The following is a 23,845-nucleotide window of genomic DNA, read 5'->3' as shown; positions in this document are numbered from 1 at the left end:
ATAATACACTGCTACAATTGTAGTAATTTAAAACATGAGTGTTCTGAAAAAAGTGTACCAACTTCTACAAATTTGTTCATTTCTCAATGACTGGATCTGGCACATTGTATTTCCTTAATTTCCATTAAATTTTAAAACTGCTTTTCAATTCTTTAATTTATATTACAAATAAATGCCCAGTGTGATACATTAATGTGTATATATCAATATACATACATATACATATATATATATTAATCATATTTTAAAAGAAAACAGACAAAAAATAAAGCACAAAGATGCTTTGATTTGCATTCAGATTCTAAGATTTCTTTCTTTGGATGTGAAGCATTTATCATCAGGTCCTTCAAAATTGTATTATGCCTTTATATTGGTAGAAATCGACAAGTTATTCAATAGATTATTGTATAATATTGCTGGTACAGAACATGTGATTTCTTTAGTATAGGTAACTCCCAAGTGAGAAGACTCCCTCTATCAGTGCACGTTGGCACCTTTAGAGAGTTGGCTATATCAGTGACATGCCCAGGTCATTTCATCTAGGTTGGAAGCAGGACTACTGGCCTTAAGACTATTTCTTCATAAAAATTGAGTCAATAACTTTACTGAATTTTATAATTTGTGTTATAGTGGAGTGGTCCTTAAAACCTATAGGGTGAGAAATACCACCCTTAAAGAAAACTATTATTTATAGTTTGCATAATGACATTCAGTAATAAATTTCAAAATAAGAGTTAAGTCCTTTGAGAGGTAGGAAATGTCAATTGTAGGAATTGGAGAAGGCTTAGAGGAGATGATAAGAGGGAAAATATGGTATATGGTTTTTTTTTTTAATTAGCATGACTGATATAAAAACACTTGAAAGGTTTACAAAATGCTCTCCTCAAAATAACCCTAAGGCAAGTAGTACACATTGAATAATCAGGCCACTTCCAGAGAAAAAAGTGAGGTAGGTGACTTAGTTAATCCAATTCCCTTGCTTGTCATAGCTTCATCTCCCTGATGTCATAGTCATCTTTGAGAATGAAGGACAAATAACAGCAACTAAGCACCTACTATGAACAAGCAGTTATTATCCATATTTTACAGATAATAAAACTGAAATATCTTTTTTCATGAAGAATGCTGTATACTTGAGGTTCAGAGATCTGGATTTCTTCTAAGTTAACATTCAAAAGAGCTTAGTGACTTGCCCTCTTGGTTGTTATAAACTAAAGAATTTTTTCTTTCATATTTACTTGGGGATCAAGAAAATGTACTTTATAAGAAACTTATTAGGATTTCTGAAGATTCTTCACTATGTTGTTTGAAAGTTGGGGAAAAATATATTGACTAAATTCTACTTCCAGGGCTTTTCCTTAAGCCTTTCACCTTGATAGTATATATTTTTTCCTTCTTTCTAAAACAGTAAAAAAAGAGACCTGTGTAGCAGTAATTAATCATAAAAAATGACTTTTTTAGTGTGATAATCTGTTTTCCTTTAATTTTTGTCAGAATATTTGCAGTATGTTTAATTTTTTATCATATTTTTTGATAGAGAATAACTATATACATGCATACATACGCATTTATATTTACAAATTTATTTTTAGCCTACGCAATGGAAAAGCCAAACTAAAGAAAATAAAGTTGGAACTCCTTACCCTCATGAGTCTACATATGGCATTGGAAACTTTAATGCCTTCAAATCAACTGCCAAGAATTTTAGTGTATCAACAAATTCAGTTAAAGAGGTATAGTGCTATTTTTTATATTATTCATCAGATATTTAAATTCTACCAATAAACATGAAATTAAATGAATTATATATGTATGTTACATGAATATGAATTTTATTAAGGTACTATGAACTCCCTCTGAAAAGAAAAGTGAACACATGGGTAATCTTATTATTCATTTTTGTTTTTGTTTAGAATGAGAATATTTGGGGTTATATTTTGAAGGGCTTATCTTGGTTTAATTAATTAAAAATTATAAGTATTTACAATTTGTCTTGTTTAATATGAGGCAGCTAGGGTGGCACAGTCCATATGGAACAGTGGGTCTAAAATCACATCTTAGTAGTTCATCAAGGGTTAGAACTCTGTGATCTTCTAGTGCTTTTGAAATATTCTGGGTCAGAAAAAAGATTTGGGTTTGGGGGGTGGGAGGCGCCCTTCTCCCCCTTCCATCCCAATGAGTTTACTTGCTTCCTTGTAAGGAACTTCCTGGGTTTCTGACTCTTAGAACCAAAATGCTTTTGCAACTTCAAGTACCTCTGTTTCTGTTCAAATTACTTGACTAACTTCTAACCTATTTATCTATGCTAATACTGGCTTACCTTGCAGTATCGCTTTCCAAATGCTTGCTACCTCCTGGAGTCTTTAACTTCATCCATCCCCTCTTCACCTCTTCTTCATTTTAATATTTTCCCCCAATTACATTTAAAAACAATTTTTCATCTTCTTTTGCAATTTTGAATTCCAAGTTCTGAGAAGGTAAACAATTTGATATAGATTAATATATGTATAATCTGTATAATAATACATATATTAATCATATTGTAAAAGAAAACAGACAAAAAATAAACCACAAAAAATACTTTGATTTGCATTCAGATTCTAAGATTTCTTTCTCTGGATGTGAATAGCATTTGTCATCAGGTCCTTCAAAATTGTATTGTGCCTTTATATTGGTAGAAATAGAAAAGTTATTCAATAAATCATTGTATAATATTGCTGTGACTGTACAATATTCTCCTTGTTCTGTTCACTTCGTGTTCATGTAAATCTTTCTAGGTTTTTCTGAAAGCAGGTTGCTTGTTATTTCTTATAGTACAGTATTATTCCATGATTATCATATATCATAGTTTGTTAAGTCTTTCCTTCATTATTGGACATCCCTCAATTTCCAATTCATGACCACCACAAAAAGAACTACTTATACATATTTTTATTTATGGAGTTTTTCTTTGATCTCTTTGAGATATTGACCCCCTAGTAGTGGTATTGCTGGATCAAAGGGTGTGTGTGTACTCATTGGTTGCTCTTGGTATAGTTCCAAATTCCTCTTCAGAATGTTGGATCAGTTTTAGTAGTTCTACCATCAGTACATTAGTTTCCCACTTTCCCAATATTTGTCCAACATTTGTTTTCTTTTTCTGTCATATTAACCAATTTGATAGGTATGAGGTGTACATTGGAGTTGTAGTAACTTGATTTCTCTAATCATTAGTGATTTAGGGCATTTTTTATACAATTAACAGATAGGTAACTTTTCATATAAAAAAATAAAGCTGTTAATAGACTTGACCATTTATCAGGTGGGGGAGTGACTTGTATTCTTATAAATTTGACCCATTTCCTCTATGTATTTGAGAGATGAGGCCTTTATTAGAGAAATTTGCTTATAAAAGTTTGCCTTTTTGTTTTCCTTCTAATTTTGATTGTATTAGTTTTGTTTGTACAAAACCTTTTTAATTTAGTATAGTCAAAATTATGCATTTTATATCCTGTAAAGTTCTCTTTCTCTTGTTTGGTAATAAACTCTTCTCTTATTTATAGATTTGACAGGTAAACTATTTCATGCTTCCCAAATTTTCTTATATTATCATGCTTCTATGTCTCAATCATATACCCACTTTTACCTTCTCTTGGTAAATGGTGGGAGGTGTTGATCTCTACCTAGTTTTCCAGGAGTTTTTGTCAGATAGTGAGTTCTTGTACGAAAAAAACCTGACTGAATCTTTGCTTTTATCAGACACAAGATTACTATGACAGTTTTCTACTTTTTATTATATATCTAATTTATTCCACTGATCTACTACTCTTATTTTCTTAGCCTGTAAGATTTCCACTTTTATTACTAGCTGTGTGACCTTGGGCATGTCACTTCGCTGCCTCACATAAACCAAAAAAAAAATACCACTTTATATTATAGTATTCTTTGCATAAATCCATATTTTACAATGTCAAGTTGTTATCACATAGCTTTTACTCTTTTCTCTTATGTAGCAAGCATTTTAAAATTTTTTATTTTACTATATTGAAATGTATCATTTATTTGCACAATTATAACATAATGCTACAATAGGGTAGAATAAGAATGGAAGAAAATTAAGTGACCTGTTCCTAGTTGGCACACAATTCCTATTCCTAGATAGCTGTATAAATCTATGAACAGCTGCATTTCTTTGACCAGTGAAAATTTCAGGAGATACTTCTAATAAAATCATCATATTACATTTGAAACTACTTAAGATGATCTAGTTTCCCTTAGGATCCTCAATACCATCAAACTAGAAAATTTAAAGAATTAGAAGGCTAAAGATTAAATATTTTTAACTCTTGTTTCATTTGAAGAAATTGGTAACTCAAGAATTAATTTGAGGCTATACAGCTGAAGCCTTGACATGAGAACCTGTTTCAATTTCTGGTGCAAGGGTTTTTTCACTGTGCCTTACTGTGACTATGGTTAGAAGGCATGATATGGATGATTATGCATGCTGCCCTATCCTACTCTAGAGACTGAGGAGGAGAAACCATCATGACGAAGACAGAGTCCCTTTATCATAGAAATCCAGATAGGAGAAACTATCCAGGAGACTATGCTTGTGCACACAGAAATAAATACATTAAAATGTGGTTAATTGTGTTAGTTTCTGCAGTAGTAGTAGTATGTTTAACTTCACCTGATCTTCTTTGAAATTTCTATCAGTCATTAGAAAATGTTGAAAGAATTCTTCAATCTTTGTGATGAAAAGTCCTGAGATAGTTACTGCTCTACTTAGCCACTCCCCCTCATAATAAATCAATTCAGTACAATTCAGCAATTGTTTCTTAACACTACTATGAATCCTACCCTGAACTTGGCACTACTTCAGGGGTGACCAACCTTTTATGAAATATTTTTGGCTTATTTGAATTATTTGATTCTTTATGCAACCCACGACAAGTTTTTGTTTGGTGATGTGGGCCAGAAAAGCTAAAAGGTCGGGCAACTCGATTGCTGGCTTGCATGTTTTGTTTTTTTGTTTAGTTATGTAATTTCATCTGAGATTAGGGAACCCACGATATGGAAATTTCTTCCATCAGTGAAGTCCAACAACATAGCTGAAAAAGAAAGTCTTAAATAATTTGTTATTTGTTTAGTGTCATATAGTCAACAAGCTTGAGACAGGACTTTAATTTAGGTTTTTCTGATGAGAAACAATATCCTATCCAATATATTGTACCTCCTATGTGTTGTTAGTGGGATATAAAGAGACCATAAAATAATCCCTGACAGCAAGGATCTCAGATTATAATGGACAGAGAAAATAATTTCTAGGAGGGAGGGAGTAACAATTGGGTAAATCACAAGGGGTTTCTTGAAGGAGGTAGGACTTGTACTGAAACTTAAAGGAAAATCCAAATGGCAGAGGATAATGAGAAATGTGGGGATGGGATTGGGAGAGATGTGTTCAGAGGCATGGAAACTAGAAATAGTATTTCAAGAACAGTACACAGCAGCAAGTAGGATCAGGTTGGCTTAGAACCTAGCATACATGAAGGGAGTGAACAATGTTTAATTAATCTGGAAATATAGGTGAAGTACTTTAAATATCAAATAGGAGTTGGTATTATATCCCATACTCTTGGAACTTGAGATGAGAGAGTCACCAAAACTTATTGACTAATTTTAGGAATACATATTTGATAACTTTGGAGTATGTGTTGGAGGGGGAATAAACTGAAGGCAGGGAGATCAATTAGGAGACTACTGTTAATAATAACCCAGGCAGGAGTTTGATGAAAGCTTAAATTAGGTGGTTACGGTATAAAGTGGCTGCAAGAAATATTCAGGAGGTTTAGGAACTAATATTAATTATGAGATGAAGGGACAGTGGTTGAAAGGGGAGATTGAAGGATGACTCCCAAGTTTTCAAACTTTGAGTAACTTGAATGGTAGTAGTGCTTTCATCTGAAATAAGGAAGTTAGAGAGAAGGAGTATGTTTCAAGGGAAAGATAATATGTTTTAGATACCTCTAATTAATAAAGAGCTTAAATATTGCCATAATGAGTTGTATAAAATGCTAAAAAAAAAAATACTAGTTTTAAGCCAAAATCACTTGTGGCAATTTATCCGTCATAGGTTCCCCATTGTTGACAAAAAAGAAATTTGTGCTTTAGGAAAAGAAAATTTTTTTTCTTTAAATGTGGATGTAGACTAGAGCTCCAGTCTTAGAGTCTGAAGGATCTGAGTTCAAAACCGGCCTCAGACACACTTAATACTTAGTAGCTGTGTGACCTTGGACAGGTCACTTAACCCCATAGTCTTACAACCCCCCCTCCCCCCCCCAGTGACCATATAGGAAATGTGGGGAAATATAATTCTTATGTTAAATACAGGTTAAAAAGCCATATTAATTGTGAATTTAGTTACTGCTTTTTGGAAAAAGCCATTATGTTTAATTGCCAAGTTAATTATTTCCATCTCAGGAATGGATCATTATTTGTATTTTTTCTATTAGTGTAATCGCTCAAATTCCTCTTCTCCTGTGGACAAACTTAATCAGCCTCGTCTAACCAAACTGACCCGAATGCGCACTGATAAGAAGAGTGAATTCTTAAAAGCATTGAAAAGGGACAGAGTAGAGGAAGAACATGAAGATGGAAGTCATATTGGACCAGAAAAGGTAACTGAGCTTATAAAACCTTTGATGGATATAGTTTAAATGCAGGCATAGTCATTTTTCAGTTGAACTGCTACTACAGATCAAGCATTTCTAGGTCAGTCATGTGTTCAGATTAATTTTAATATATTAATTTATCATAAAACAGATAAAACAAAATTGACTTGGAACATAAGATGACTTGACAAGCACAGTTAAGAAATTGTGATTGAACAATATATATTTATGTGACAGATTATTCTACCAGAAGAATTTAATAACACAAAGAAATAAAAGACATGCAGAGAGGATAAAGAAAATTCATAAGAATTACATGGAAATAAAGTTGTTTTATTGTTGTTTTGGACTGGACATAGGATTACCCTGATGTAGACACTTTTAGTGAGCACAATCTCCCTCCGACAGTTAGGTGGGCACCTATTCTCTATCCAAGGCATTGAAAGCCATTATGTAGCAGAGGCAAAGTTGAACTCAACTCTTCCTATATTTCTCTCATCTCTGTATGCCATGATGCCTCTGATTATAACTGTGTAAATATTAATAGTACTCTAATAACTGTGATAACATTTTTGTGGGATACTTATCTCTGATAATTTAGGTCTCAGCCAGTCCTTGCCTACCTGTCCTGTGATAACTCTTGTTCATGGTTAATAATACTGTGAATAACATTACCAGTAATGAAGAAGGGAAAAAGAACATGTAAACAAACAAGATGTTTGTTAAAGTCACTAAGTCAAAAAAATTTAGTCAAACTAATGTTGGGTATTTATTTATTATGCTTAAGCTTTTATATGTAATGGAAATTCACAGGTTTATAATATTATTAATAATAGTAATAGCTAACATGTACATACAATTTAAGGCAGCAAGGTGGCTCAGTGTATAGAGTGGAGTCAGATAGATTAATTTTTCTGAGTTCAAATCTGACTTCAGACACTTACTAGCTGTGCTACCCAGGCAACTCTTTTAACCTTATTTGCTTCAAGTTACTCATCTATAAAATGAGCTGGAGAAGGAAATGGCAAACTATCTGCAAGAAAACCCCCCCAAAGTTGGACATGACAAAATAACATATAGTACTTATAGTACACAGGCACTGTCCCTGAGTGTTTGCAATTATCTGGTTTGATCCTCACATCAGTTCTGGGAGGGAGGTGCTAGTATTATTCTTGTTTTACAGGTGAGGAAACTGAAGCAAACAGGTTAAGTAACTTGCCCAGACTAATAAGTGTCTGGGTCTAGGTTCAAACTTTTGTCTTAATGATCTTAATGCTCTTTCTTCTGTGCCACCTAGCTTCTGGGGCGGGGGGGGGGGGGGGTAGGAGGAAGAAAAAAAAATGTGTCTTATGTATATTCTAATGAAGTAAGCATTCTTTTCTGAATTTGTATTTTTCTTGTTTTGTTTGTTTGGCAATGCCTTAACTTCCTTTTCATCTTCTCACTTGAGCTGTAAGGAATAGATGTTATCTGAGGAGCAGGAGACATAAAATAGCCATTGCCAGTTGCTACCATCATGAACCTATCTTCCTGACAAGGGCAAGTTATCAGTTCTTATGAAAGAAGATATTATCCCTAAAAAAAAGAATTTATCCTGAAATTCCGGGAGGAAAGCTTCACGCTGGCAGAAATCACTGACTAGAATATTACCTTAACCTATTACTCTTTAAGAAACATTATGCCTTGACTGTCGTTGCAGGTATTACAGTATTGCCTTTCTGCTGAAGTTTTTTCAACTGTATAAAGAATCAGTGAAGAGAGCCAAAATGTAAAATAGTTATAGAAAACTACAGTTCAAGAATTTGAAGCAGCTGAAATTTTTAATTTGGACACTTAGCTTTGAGATTATTCTAAAGGAAGTCAAGGGGAAACATGAATGTTTGGGTGATTTCCCCCCCCCCCCATTTTATACCAATGGTATACCTCTAATTCAAATAGTTTCCTAGGGAATTGATGGGATTTATTATTGTTGGAAAATTTCTCATGTAGAGTCTCAAATTTGTGAATTATTTTTTCAAGAATTTTAGAAAGTATTTTATAAAAACTTAAAGACTTCTGTGATGTGTAATTGTAATTTTTTACTCTCTGAAATTATTAGGATGATGACTCATTTAATTTGCATAATAGCAACAACACTCACCACGAAAGGGACATAAATCGAAATTTTGATGAAAATGAAATTTCGCAAGAGAATGGCAATGCTTCCATGATTTCCCAGCAGATCATTCGGTCTTCTACCTTTCCACAAGCTGATGTCCTTTCAAGTTCACTTGAGGCAGAACATAGGTTAGTATTAAATTCCATCATCTTTTTTTCAAAAATCATTATTTTCTGTAGTTGGTATATTATTAGCTATATAGAAGGGTAAAGAATATTTCAAAGAGTGAGCCTAATAATTCTTATTAGAATTTTACAGCTTTCAGAAAAGTTTTTGTCAGTGAAAATTTGCAACCAGTCTCCACTAATTTGAAAGTTAAGGTAATTTAAATTAAATCTTTATCTTTAGATTGTCTGAAGAGAGTTTACATAATAATGGGTAGCATAATAAAATAACAGGTATAGTATCTAATGAATGTGCCTTCAGGCATATGATAATTATTTGTAGTCATGCAAATCTTATGGGTAACTATTAGAAGCTGAATAGATCTTTCATTAGCTATCAATTTGTGTAAATGTGTAGTCACACAAACCATTTCCATAATATATATCATGTTGTGAGAGAAAATATAAGCACCCCTTCCCTTAAGATAAATAAAGTAAAAAAATGTATGATTCAATCTGTATTCAATCATCATCGGCTTTTTTTTCCTGGGGATAGATCATATTCTTCATCAATAAGTCCTTAGAATTGTCTTGGTCCTCTCATGCATGGTATTGTTGAGAAAAGCTAAGTTATTCACAGCTGATCATCCTATATGCTATTGCTATTACTTTGTATACAGTACATTTCACATTGCATCTGCTATGTAAGTCTTTCCAGGTTTTATTGAGAGCATCTTTTTAAATAGTAGATTTTGGCTGCTATGACATGGTATTTATAACCAAGTTTCTATACTGTGACTCCTAATATGCTTTTGTTAAATGATGGCAACAGAGCTAGGATAACCCAGTAATTTTATCCTTTTAAAGACATACCTGCATTTTGATCATTTTATTTTTTTTTCCTGCCCTGTGTCAGGCTTTGTAATGCTGTATGTATCCACTTGTATTATATAGTACAGATTTTATGAAACATAAACTTATATAGGCCGAACTTGCATAAAAATAGATTGCAAGCCATAGATCATGTAATAGATCTCAATTTGCTGATTGTAGCTTTTGTCAACTTTACTCAAAATTTTTCCTGACTTTTGGTTTAAATCCTGATGTTTTTCCTGATTTATCAACTATTTCTAATTATTTCACACTTCTATCTTCCTGATCTTCTTGAATTGAGAGTTTTTGACAAAACCCTTTAGCTTTGAACTGGTTTGTCTCCTTGGCATCACTTGGTTATTAACTGGTGCTACCAGTACTTTTCTGACTCCCTAAATGTATTTTTGGTTTTTTTGAGGTTATGGAAGGGGCATAGTTTTGCTTTTGGCTAATTTCATGCTTTCTGTTTTTATATCCTCCTAATCATATACACATTTTATTTGATTGTAGCAGTAGATTAAACTAATCTCTCTTGGCAGTATTTTACAACAGACTCTAAAACACTCAGTACAATACTTTCATTGCTTTGGTTTCTCCCACCAACAATGCAGATCTGAATCTTTCCCTAACTTTATAATTGTCATTCATGAGTTGCTGTTCAAAAACCCCAGAGTTATATCTGCACCATGAATCATTGAAAGAGACTACTTGTAGTCACCATCCTTTGGAAATTTTACTTAAAAAACTTCTCTCCCTGCATGTGGACCTTTCTTTTCCATAGTTGCTTTGGATGAAGACCATTTTTTTTTTTTTTAAGAAAATCTGTTATTAGGGCAGCTAGGTGGCACAGTGGATAGAGCACTGGCCTTGGAGTCAGGAGTACATGAGTTCAAATCCGGCCTCAGACACTTGATAATTACCTAGCCATGTGGCCTTGGGCAAGCCACTTAAGCCCATTGCCTTGCAAAAACTTTAAAAAAAATGTTATTTTGGACTATTTGAATTAAGTATGGAAGGAAAAAAAGTAATATTTTATCTTTTGATCCATCATAACATAATTCATTTTGCATCTCCTCACATACTCCCTCCACGATTTTCTTCCACTTATCTTCTAGTATTTTCTAATGATGACAGAGTTACTTTTTTTATTACTCTGAAGTCTTACCTTCCTTGTGATTTCTTGAAATTCCTTAATATGTATTTTGGTCAGTTTTATCCATTCTATTCAGCTTAATTATCTTGAGTACTATTTCTGTTTCCTCACCACTGGATACAGAAACCTTAGTATTTAGATGTCATAGCACTTCTACCAATAATGAGGCTAGTTTACTGTATTTTATATATATTAAATGTTTTGTTAAATTTCCCTCCATAGTTTTTTTCTTTATAGTAATACAGTTTTAAATATGATAAACTTTAAATTTTATTAAAGAAAACAAGTTACTTAAATTGTGTTAATGATTATTATATTTTACGTAGGTATTTTGAGGCAGCATAGCATAGTGAATAACAAGCTAGGCTTAGAACCAGAAAGACCTGGATTCAAGTTTCAACTCTGGAAAAAATGACCCTGTCATCCCTGGGTAAATAACCTAACCTGTCAGTGACCCATGGAACTCTGTAAGTTGCAAAACAACTGCCAGTCTGCTTGGGTGTAGAAAGAGTTTCCTCACTGATCAGCTCTCTACATCAGTGAAATTCAAAGCTCTAGACCTCTTACTCTTTCAGCTAGAATATCTGTTTTTTTATAGACATTACATCAAATCTTATTGAATACAAAGAAGGTAAGTTAGATAAGGAGGTGGTTGCTACACATTTGTTGAGTACCTCTTTTCTCCAAAGCTTCAAGGTAGTTGTTGGTAATTGATATACTTAGAGGTCACATTGCTTCTCCATGAATGTCCTTTGAGATTTAACTGTATTTACATTTTGGAAAATATATATTTTCTATGTTTTTTCTTTTCTGAAGATCATTTTAATTCATAAATTATATTTTACATTGTGATAACTGAAGTAGCTATTTCAGGATTGTTTTAGAAGCAGAAAAATCTATTTTGTAGGTATATAACAAGCTTATGGAGAGCTACTTACTACCTGTAATTTCTGGAAGACTTTTAGCTATCTTAACCCACAGATTTTTAGTGTAGATATTTTTGATACTGGATTTGAGACAAAGCAGTTTTATTTACATTTAGGCTTACTTTAGGATTCTTTTTGCCAGCAAAGAGCACTGATAGATGTTGGTCCAATATTAAGTATATTGTAAATGATGTTTTCCAACTTAAGACAAAGAATTTATATTATATGTTGTTTAAAATCCTTTTTCCTTTTTTTTTTTTTTAAGGTTGTTAAAGGAGATGGGCTGGCAGGAAGACAGTGAAAATGATGAAACATGTGCTCCCTTAACAGAGGATGAAATGAGGGAATTCCAAGTTATTAGTGAACAGGTAATAACTATAATTTATTATATGGGACAACATGTTTATAATTTCATTTACTTATTCAAAGTGGCATAAGTAAAGATAAGCAGTTTTATTTAGAATTATAAAAGGCTAAAATTGCTTTATTCAACACTTTAAGTTGGAGTAGTGCTGTATATATTAAAAACAGCAATATTAATAAGCTTTTCTGCCTAGTTCTGTAATAATACTGTTCTTTTACTTTGTCATAACTCATGCATAAATCTTTGTCGATTTGCAGAATAAAGCACAAAATAACGTTTAATACCATTTTAAAATTTTATCATAGCTACTAAAGAAAAAACTGTGAAATAGGGCCTTGCATAATTATTGCAAAAAAAGTATTTGAAGGCCATGGTATTCTCCAAAATCTATATTATTCTTCAAGAATAATATTTAAACCTTGCATTTCATTGTTTTATAAGGAAAACAGTTTTCATTCTAAAGCTTCAGATTTTCTTATTCTCTGCCTTCAATATTGCATTGGACTTGGATTTCTATGTGCTCTGCTCATCAGTTTTTAATATTTCTTTGGGATTCTCTCTCTCTCTCTCTCTCTCTCTCTCTCTCTCTCTCTCTCTCTCTCTCTCTCTCTCTCTCTCTCTCTCCCCCCCTCCTGTCTGTCTTTCATCTATAAAATTCATTTAGTGATGGATGGAGATTAGATTGTAGGATTATAGATATAGTGAAGTAATCTGGTCCAACCCTCTTCTTTTATTGCTGATTTGTGAATCATCTTGAGCTCCTTTGAAGGAAATTAGTGGAGTAGCCAGCTCTCTTATTTTGAATAAAATGCTTCAATCACATTTCTTCTTTCAAAATAAAAAATATCATAGTAAATCACATTGGTCTTTTTAAACAGGTAATTGTGAGAGTGATCTCGGGTTCAAACTGACTTGTCATGGCTTAGATAAATAGAGTTAGGGAGCTGGTAATGATTGTTACTAATTCTTGTGAGATAATAGTATGTTTATGACTCATGAACTCTAGGTATGAGATCTACACTTCCTATGGTTTCGATAAAAGTTGTCAAAAGCACACTTTAATATTCAGATAGCTTCCTTAATTTTTATTAACAAGGATAGAAACTTCTATTCCATTTTCTTTCTGGGATCTTGCTTAATATAGTATATAAGTAAAAGTAAACCTATTCTTAGATAAACAATTGTAGTTTTCATTAGAATAATGAAATTAAAGTGTAACTGGAAATCATTATTAATGCATGTTATTAGGTATCTTGGCAATTTGCAAGGTAATTCTTAAAGCATCTCAACAATAAATTTTCAATTATTCAAAGGTTTCTTTATTCTGCCTTAGCTTATGGGTATGAAAATAGGAGAAAAAAATTTTATTTTTAAACATGATTTTATATAAATAAATATGTGTGTGTGTGTGTATATATATATATATATATATATATATATATATATATATATATATATGAGAGAGAGAGAGAGAGAGAGAGAGAAGAGAGAGAGAGAGAGAGAGAGAGAGAGAGAGAATTGCTAGATCTTTCCCAGCCTCAGTTTGCTCTTAAGGAGTAGTTACTGGACAATTTTAAATTTGAATGGTTTTTAACCATGTGGTATATCCTGCCAATGCAATTATTCCTTAAATAGAAATTAGTATGAGAGTGTACTTCATTTAGGTCATAAGAATACCATTTAATGGACTGGTAGAGAGAGATCACAGAATTTCAGATGTGTAAGAGTGCTAAGTGGTCTAGTCTTTTACCTAAGGGAACTTTTGCTTGAAAATTCAGGCAGGTTATTCTATCAATACAGCCTAAATTTGCCTCTTAATTCCATGTGTTAATGACTCCTAGTTCTGTCCATATGATTTGAATATAGCAATCATGTCCTGAGTCTTCTCTTCACTAAGCTTAAATGTTTTTGGGTCTGTCCACTAATTTTCATGTGGCATGAACCTTTATATTTCTGGTACCCTCCTGAATGTTCTCTAGTTATCAGTGTCTTTTCTTCAAATATGGGGACCTAGAATTTGACACCTTACCTGATATTACTAATCTAATTGTACTATGGGACTGACTTTTTTTGACTCACCTTACCTGATATTACTAATCTAATTGTACTATGGGACTGACTTTTTTTGACTCTTATATCATATTGTTAACTCATTGAGTTTGCATTCCACTAAAAATCTCATCTTTTCCAAACTTCTCTCTACTCTGCCTTTGCATACATTTTTACTTGTGATGGTATATAGTTTGTGCTAGTTAGTTCTTCTAAAAGTACCTGATTTATATCTAGAAAGTAGTTTATTCAGTCAGTAGGATCTGACCTTATGTTTTCTTATTAGTTTATTCATAATATTTTTTTCATTAGATTAATGGACCTTTAGAACTGAAAGATGCTCAAGGTTTAGTCTAAGCAGATGAAAAAACTTAAGTCAAGAGAGATTAAAAAATATGTCAATAGGAAGAAAAAAATATCTATTTTCTCTAGACTTGTATAGTGCTTTTTCCATTGTACCATGATGTTTCCTAGTTTGCTATTTTATTTTAGTAGTCAGAATTTTAGGGCAGAGATAGTTTTATAGTTTTTAATATGATCTTTATATACTTTTGATGCCTCTATATAGGTATAGATTATGCATAATGTTGAGACAGTTATTTTATTATGGTAATTATTTCAGTGACTAAAATATGGATATTTTTATATTTCTACATTATAGTTACAGAAGAATGGTCTTAGAAAAAATGGTATTTTGAAAAATGGCCTCATCTGTGACTTCAAGTTTGGACCCTGGAAAAACAGCACTTTCAAACCCACTTTTGAAAATGATGACACAGAGACAAGCAGCAGTGACACATCAGATGATGATGATGTGTGAAGGATTCTCTAACAGCTTTAGAAGTTTTAGTGTGATACATCTCATACAGTTTGGGGTGAATTGTAAAAATGAAGAACTATAATTTATGTAGTAAAATACCCCATTAGAAGAAAATATTGGGGGGACTTCTTTATGAAGAAAACCAAGAATGTTGTGTTGGGCTGTGTTGAACATTACTATAATTTCTTTGTAAATGAATGTTGTAGAAATGAGGACTTTGGTTGATCCAACATTGACTTTCTTCATCACTGCAGCGTTTCTCTGACTAGCAATGTGACGATGTAACAAATGAGATTGTTTCTCATTTAATAAAAAAAAATGTGTAATGTTTTGCAAAGCTTCTGTCTTAAAATGTCCAGGTCTTTAAGAAAAAAGGGCAACTTAACACTGTTTGCTTGCAGTGTCTTATTTCTTTCTTACAATGGAAATCCTCAAGTCCACTTTGTACGCAAAAAAACAAAAATGGGGCAATGTAGCATGTTGGCTAAAACTGGAGCAAAGTGCACTAAAACTTTAATTTCCTGAACTGAACTATTATAGTGTTTTTTGAAACATATTTGCTCTGTAACTATTTGTAGTTCAGTAAATGTTACAGAAAAGACTCACCACACTTCTTCCAAATTTATAGAAATGATCTGAAATCAAGAACTTTATTTGGGTGTGCTGCAAAACCCAAGATTTTCAGAGTGGACAATAAGGAAGAATCTTGTGGATAAAAAATACATATTTTGATAAGTTATTACACATGGAAAATAAAACCTCACATTGACTGGATCTGTCCACTACATGAAAAATAAACTGGATTTTCATAATATTGTCTTACTGTTTAGTGTCCAAGGTATTGGTCTTGTAAACACAAATGTGCTTACTCGCCTTTATTAAAACAAAATGTACAATATTTATTGAAGATGATTATTGGTTTTTGAGTTTAGAAAAAGTTTTTGGAAAGCAGTCATTAGTCATTGTTTGACAAGTATATGGATTATTGTTAAATAATAACAAACTTTATTTTTAAATGCACAGTTAATCCCAGAATCCGTTCCAGTTTTTAAGCTTTTTTTGTCCTTGTGACTGAAAATTATTCTCATTTCATTTTGTAGCATAATTGTGCCATGCTTTAAATTTTCCTTATGCTGTATTCCTTCTAAAATATTTTGTCTAATGTTTTAGTTTTTTTGACTGGTTCTTTCTCTTTTTCTTTTCCTCTCTGCTCCCTCCACCCCCAATCCTTGAGAGAAAAGAAAAAAAAAGTTGATAGGTAGGTAGTGTTGGAGGAATAAAAAAGCACATTCCCAGTCTTGGATCGAAGGAGTAGTAGAAGGTGGTATTAAAATAATTTTAGTTGTAATTCTGGTTAGGTTGTCTTTATTAAACAGGTTTTAAGCATGAGTTGCTATAAGCATTCCAGTTATCTAAAGATGTTTCTAGATGTATCTAATAGAAAGTATTGTATGAGCTTGTGAACTGACTGACAGTTACATCACTGGAGGTGAATCACTGTTGAGGTGCATTAGTTAACTAGATCCATACATAAAAATTTAGACTATGCTAAGGATAGATAGTGGCAAGACTAAAAAGGACACTGGAAAGCCAATTAATTTGTCATTCTGGTAATCCTAGAAATCCTTTCTATGTAAGTTTCACAAGAAAGATTTCATAGTTTGAACAGTAAATGTATCAAAATGTCTTGATAGTCAGGAAATTCTTTATCTCTTATAGTCAAAAGAATATTCTCTTCTGTCTTTAACTTTTAAATCTGAAAAGTGAAAAAACTTAAGCTAGAATTCATTTTTAAATCAATATTTTGAAGGAAATCTTATGTTGCACCTCTTATATTTAGATAGCTTCTCTCTTCAAGTAATATTTATTAATGCTATTTGCAAATAATTTGGAAGAGGAATTCAAATGAAAAATTTGAAAGTTTGGATTTTATATAGTATTTATTTTTTTGAATTTGGTTGAAATAGTTCTAATGGAAAAATGTCCCAAATTTAGAGTCAAAAGTCTTGGAACCCTTAGGCAGAGGCAATATAATTCTGGCAATTTCAAACTCTGCTGGCGTTTTGCCTCTGCAGTAATGTTATAAGTATAATGGAGGACAAAATTACTCAGGTATGGACCAAATTGTCCTGTATACTTAAAAATCTATCATGTTAGCAGTTCTGCTATCATTCTTCAAGAAGCATATAGTGGTGTTTCATGTAACTTGAATCAAGATCTTTCAGAGTTGATGCATATCTTATGGGAAGGCATGGAATTGAATATGTGAATCCTATTCTTTGATAATCAGGTAAGTTTCTGTTTCATTTATTGAACTTTTCATTTTTGTATTACTACCCACACATTTTAGTGTTTCTTAAAAGGAAAGCCGAAAGGGTATTGATAGGCTAGTTTAAGTAAAACATATATTCCTTAAACCTGTTTGAAACTAGTTGTTGGTGGAAAATTTGGGTGGAGAAAAGAATCATTGGTAGTGGTCACTTTTTCCTCTCCAAACGATTGGCTCAGGGTCTCTAATGATTATTAGATTTATGTTGGAATGTGGTTAGAAAATATTAACTTTAATAATCCTTGTAGGGGCTGTAATATATAGCAAAGATGTTAAAATCATTTAATTGGAAAATGTTTAACAAAATATGTGAAAATATAATGCAACAGATAATTTGTTGTTTTCTAAATCAATATGTAGCCTTAAAATCCAGTTTCAATTTGTGTTCTATTTTTGTCATATCACTGATCTTGGACAGACTTAGTAATACTTAATCAACTATTGTTTGGTTGTCATATTTAAAATATGAAAATACATTTGGTAAAGTCTTACACTTCAGTTTGCATACCATCTTTAATTATAATGGACTTTGTTTTATTCACATTCTTCTTTCTCCTTAAGTATTTTAGTTATTTTTGTATTCAGACAATCAGTTCAAACTTCACAGCTTCATACTTGAGTATAAACCATCAAGTATTCCATGCTTACAAAATAGATGCATTTTATTGCCTATTTAATGAGTCATTTAGGTACACCAGTATACACACACACAAACACAATTTTCATTATATTCCTATGGGGAAAAATTCCCCAGTAATTAATAGAATCATTTTTCTATTATCAAGTAATATAAATTCGACCTCTACTTTGAGAATCCTATTTTGTGAAAAAGGAAATTTGCCAAAGTTTTTGTACTCTTAGGTAGATTATCATGAATTTTGATCATTAGTAATGCTCTTAATTTAGAATGACAGTGCTTGTATATATGTATGTATACATGTGTTTTGTGTGTGCATGTGTATATATAAATAATGATAGAGCAAGAGAAAGGGGAACCTGTAGGTCAAAGTGCCAGCTAATGAGCACATCTTAAAAAACATGGGGAAATGTTTGGGGAGTTGATTTTCCACTGAACTCAGTATGAGCCACCCTGATTTCTTTATACTAACTATTGCAATTATTAGTGGACTCAGATGTGATAACAGGGCGTGTATTTTATATAACTCTTGAACTCTTTAATTTTGTATTAGCTTTGCATTCACTCACCAGCTTTGCAATACCATTACACTTAATGCAGTTGCGTTTACAGTACATAGACTTTCAATGCCTGTGTAGTACATTTTTAGCACCAGTTTATTATAAGATATGTCATAGTCAGGAATTTCTTGATCAGAAGAAGTTGTAATGGGAATGAGGAATGTAATGGACCAAATCAGTTCAGCATTAGTTTCTGTAATTAAAAAACAACCTTCAGGGCATTGGGTATGTGTATCCTCAGATGAAGTTGGGCTAGATTTAAATACATGAATGTGTTGTGATTTGCACCCGTAAGAGATTACCCAAATTGATGAGAACATTCATATGTAATAAGTACATGACCTTGGGGCGGCTAGCTTGCACAGTGGATAGAGCACCAGCCCTGGAGTCAGGAGTACCTGAGTTCAAATCTGATCTCAGAACTTAATAATTACCTAGCTGTGTGGCCTTGGGCAAGTAGCTTAGTCCCATTTGCCTTGCAAAAAAAAATAGTACATGGCCTCTTGTGGAAAATATCAGAGTAGCATATTTAAGTTAGGGACTAATTTTATGTTGTAATTTTTTCCTTTTAAAGACAAGTTCTTATTTGCTGAAGAGAAATTGAGTCAAATGGGAATGAACGGGGAAGGAGGGGAAAACTTTCTCATGTTCTCTTATTCCCTTTCCCTTTGTAATACTCCCAGAATAAAGGTAATAGATTTTTCTCATCCACATCAGTAGTAAGACTGTAGGTGTCAGGATTTTTTTTCCCCCAAGAAAGCTAGCTTTGTCTAAAATGGGAATGTTTTTGTTATAGTTTTAAATTTTTTTAAAGTAATTTTCTTTCACTGTTGCTTCTAGGTATTGTGCTCCAAAAAATATAGGAGATAATAAAGAATGAACTAGTGATTGAATCTTGTATGAGTTGAAGTATATCAGTGGGGTTTTTTAAGTTATTAATTTTCCCCAAAACTTATAACAATACTAATTTTTTATGTGCCCTTGAGATTGAGCAAAATTGGACATGACTTGGCAAGTTACTGTAAATATGAATGAGAAGTTATAATGAAAAATTAAGTCAGCACTGTGTATCATAAATGGAGAAACTAGTTTTGTGAGGATGACTCAGTAATATTTTTTGTCTTTCATTCTTGAAGAAGACCATGACATCAGGGAGATAATGTCATGACAAGCACGAGTTAGATTTGAATGAGAGTGTGCTCTGCTAAGTTACCAGCCTCACTTTCTCCACCAGAGCCAGCTGCATCCAGTGATCAGATATGAATCAGGATGATTGGAGATAGTGTTGACCGTAGTCAGGAAGACTTCCTGAGTTCAAATCTGGCCTTGGACACTAACTATGTGACTCTGAACAAGTCACTTAACCTTGATTGTCAGAGTTTCTTCATCTGTAAAATGAACTGAAGAAGGAAATGGCAAACCTTTCCCAAGTATCTTTGCTAAGAAAACCCCAAATGGAGTCAGACATGACTGAAAAACAAAAGTGCCTCCTAATCTATTATCTGAGAAATGCAACTTATTACAAACATGTAATGCCTGCTTTACACTAGGTTTATTATCAGACTGGTGAGTGTCAGTTGTATCTTCTGAGATATTGAGAGATGGTCATTTGACCCTCATTTTATTGATAAAAGTGCCTAGATCCAGAGTAGTGGAGACAAACTCAACATAGAGGACTACTGATCCATATACAAGGAATCCTACTGGTTTCATATTTTAAGTTTCAAAACTAATATTGTCTATGTTCTAATGCATTTTTGTTCAATATTTTCCAATTACATTTTAATCTGGTTTTGTTACACTATAGAGTATTTGGAGTTTAGTGGTTTCTACTAGGTACCTTTGGGAGGAAGATAAAAATTCATTTTCTGTCATTTTCTTTGTGAGTCAACAAGTATATTATTGAAGTGCCTTATTGTTTTACAAAATATACAAAGAAAGGCGGCTTATGTGAACTGGAGACAATGACATTCCATTGTGACATATTAAGATGAATAATCCAAGGACCAAGTATTTGCAATATGAAATTATTTGTAAGAAATTTAGATCAAACCAATACAATGAAGTATTACCAAATGGTTTTAAATCTTTATGGGGACCAGTCAGTTATGAAATTAAAGATATCTTCAGGTTTTCTCTTCCATTTAAAATATTTAACTTTTGTGACCACCTTTTTTAAAAGGAAAATAAGTGTGTGGAACTTTTTTTCTCAGTGCTGGATAATGATATATTGTTAATTTAGGGAAGGAATTTATACATACACACACACACACACATGTTTTTGTATACATATACATTTGTAGAGATAAATGTGTGTGAATATACACACAAATGTGTACACATGTAAGATTTTCACTAAGGTAACGACATTGATCAAGTGTTGAATATTGCAACCCTTAAGTCTAGGGCATGTGGGAATAGGGATGGGTTTCCTGCTCTTCAGGACTTTAGTAGATAGATGGACCTTATAATAACTTTACTGTGCTATACTCTGGAAAATAAAAGTTTATGTCCTTTGAACCATCAAGCTGCAAATGCAAAGATTATCTTTTGTTAATCTCAAATTGCAGCCTTCCCTCCAACCACCTTTTAAAATTTATACTTGGATAAATAGTATGTAATTTTCTTGGGGGGGGGGGTTGCAATGCATTGGGGTTAAGTGACCTGCCTAAGGTCACACAGCTACCGAAGTATTTTGTGTCTGAGGCTGTATTTGACTCAGGTCCTTCAGACTCCAGGGCCGGTGCTCTATCTGCAGTGCCACCTTGATGCCCCTAGCATATAATTTATCTTAGGTTAGGATCAGGAAGATAGAGTGAAGCTATCCCTGTTCTATAAGATGTAGGTTTATTACCCCTGAAGACATGAAAAAATTCTAAAGCTAGTTATGAAAGTAAATTTATAGCAGAAGATGATGGCAACTGCCAACCAAGCATTTACTGGACATCTAGATGCTAGGGATAAAAAACCAAACACGAAACAATCTCTGCTTCTTTGGAGGAAAGCTATGTAGAAAAAAGATTAAATACAAAATATATGTCAAGAAATTTCTAGGGTAAGAGCACTGCCATCTGGGAAGAGGGGAAGAGAGATGAGGATGGACTTCTGTTGAGTCGGATCTTCAATGGAGAAGCAACTAGTATCTAATAAAAGAATAGCTAGCATTTATAATGGAGCCTGTTTTGTACCAGATATTGTGCTGAACATTTTAAGTATCTCTGATCCTCATACTAATCCTACAATGTAGACATTATTATCCCCATTTTACAATGGAGGGTACTGAGAGAAGCTGTGACTTGCCCAGGTTACATACAATGCCAGAGATTCGATTTGAACTCATCTTCCTGACTCCCAAGTCCAGCACTCTATATTATCAGGCCCTGTTCTGTGTGGATACAAAGAAACACAAAAGAAAAAGTTCCTTGTACTATGGAAGATCACAGACTGTTGGAAGAGATAACTAATAACGACTAACAATTTTGCAAAGCACTTTACAATTATATTGTTTCACAACTAGCAGGTAGGTGCTGTTCTTTTCCTCATTTGATATAATATTTGGGATATCTTGTGGGCAGTCTTAATGAAAACTAAGAAAGATTTTTTGCAAGTTAGAATTTTAACATTCTCAGGAGGCCAGAGAAGGCAGGAGGGAAAGATGAAGATTGTTCAAGTGTGATGGGCAGCTGACGAAAACAGTCTGGAGATGGATTGTCTTGTGCAGGGAACAAGTAGATAAAAGAGTTAGAATATAAGATTAGAAAGGTAGAATTTTGAACACTAAACAGGATTTTATATTTGAATTCGAAGGTGATAGAGACCCATTGGAATTTGTTGAATGGTAGGAATGGAAAGAAACTATTTGTCAAAATATACTTGGGGGGGTGGCTAGGTGGCACAGTGGATAGAGCACCGGCCCTGGAGTCAGGAGTACCTGAGTTAAAATCCAGCCTCAGACACTTAATAATTACTTAGCTTTGTGGCCTTGGGTAAGCCACTTAACCCCATTGCTTTGCAAAAACTAAACAAACAACCCCCCCCCCCCAATCCCTGTATTTTAGGAAGGTCCAGCTAAGTAAAGAGTGAATTGGAATGGGAAGAGATGAGGTAGGAACCATAGCTAATAGATTATTGTATAAATCTGTCATTCAAATCACATTAATTATCCACTATGCTAAGCACTGGGGATACAAAGGTAAAAAATGAGATTATTTTCTAATCTATTAATAACTAAACTACAATCAAGGTTTCCCCCTTGATTAACTCATTCAGGGACCATTCCCACTGTAGACCAGTAAGTGAGTCTCTGAAGTACATGGCTGATAAATGAGATTACCCAAATCTTGGGCAGGACCCCACCCAACTAGAAGACCTTTCTTTTGTTTAGAATCTAATCCAAGTGAATTCTTGCCCCTAGGAAATAAGCCCATGTCATTGTACCCCTCTATTGAAGTGTAACCCATATTATAAAGGAAAAAAAGCAACAGGAGTGGTCCAAGTCGAGACCTTCTTTGTCCATACTGTTGGAGATGGCTGAATCTCATGATCAAGCCATGTTCTCAGCAGGAGTTGAAAACTTAGCCTACCTCCTCAGTATGTTCACCCCGTCATTAATTGTTCATCAATCAGGGTTAATTTTCACCTGTGGTGGACACTTCCTTTTTCAAAGGTATTTAAGCATTCCATAATGTACATGGTTTTGTCTTTTGTTACCAAGAGAGAACATTGGACCATCAATTTAATGATTATCAGCTAGTCTAAATTACAAAATTAATTATTAATTATCCAGAAACACTGTCTCTCAGCTTTTCATTCATCTCAATAATTGTTCTCAAGAAGTTCATAGTCTAATTCAGGAGACAACCTACAAGCTAGCTATATTTGAGATAAATTGGAAATAATCAGAGGGAAGAAAACCAGATTTAAATGAGTTCAGGAATACCTTCTTGTAGAAGGTGGGATTTTAACTAGAACTTGAAAAAAGCCAGGAAGGGCAAGAGGCAGAGAAGAGGAAGGAGCATATTCCAAGAATGGGGTGATGCTTGAGTTGAGAAGATTTAAGTGTCTTGTTTAAGAAACAACAAGGGAGGGGTGGCACAATGGATAGAGCACTGGCCCTGGAGTCAGGAGTACCTGAGTTCAAATCCAGCCTCAGACAATTACCTAGCTGTGTGGCCTTGGGCAAGTCACTTAACCCCACTGCCTTGCGAAAACCTAAAAAAAAA

The 23,845-nt window shown here is 33.3% G+C and overlaps 1 protein-coding gene across 1 annotated transcript in view; it reads left to right on the top strand.

The window, feature by feature from the left end:
* The window catches only part of GPBP1 (GC-rich promoter binding protein 1), a 98,174-nt gene extending 76,959 nt beyond the window's left edge, over window positions 1-21,215 (top strand). The window contains exons 8-12 of the mRNA XM_074205013.1: window positions 1,593-1,733; window positions 6,492-6,656; window positions 8,749-8,936; window positions 12,130-12,232; window positions 14,939-21,215. Coding sequence (XP_074061114.1) covers window positions 1,593-1,733; window positions 6,492-6,656; window positions 8,749-8,936; window positions 12,130-12,232; window positions 14,939-15,097 — 756 coding nt within the window. The 3' untranslated portion in view covers window positions 15,098-21,215. The remainder of the gene's footprint in view (window positions 1-1,592; window positions 1,734-6,491; window positions 6,657-8,748; window positions 8,937-12,129; window positions 12,233-14,938) is intronic.
* The last annotated feature ends 2,630 nt before the right edge of the window (window positions 21,216-23,845 follow it).

Source organism: Macrotis lagotis, chromosome X, assembly GCF_037893015.1.
Source record: "Macrotis lagotis isolate mMagLag1 chromosome X, bilby.v1.9.chrom.fasta, whole genome shotgun sequence".
NCBI lineage: Eukaryota > Metazoa > Chordata > Mammalia > Peramelemorphia > Peramelidae > Macrotis > Macrotis lagotis.
The sequence above is the reverse complement of the archived record's forward strand: the minus strand, read 5'-3'. Positions and strand labels throughout refer to the sequence as shown.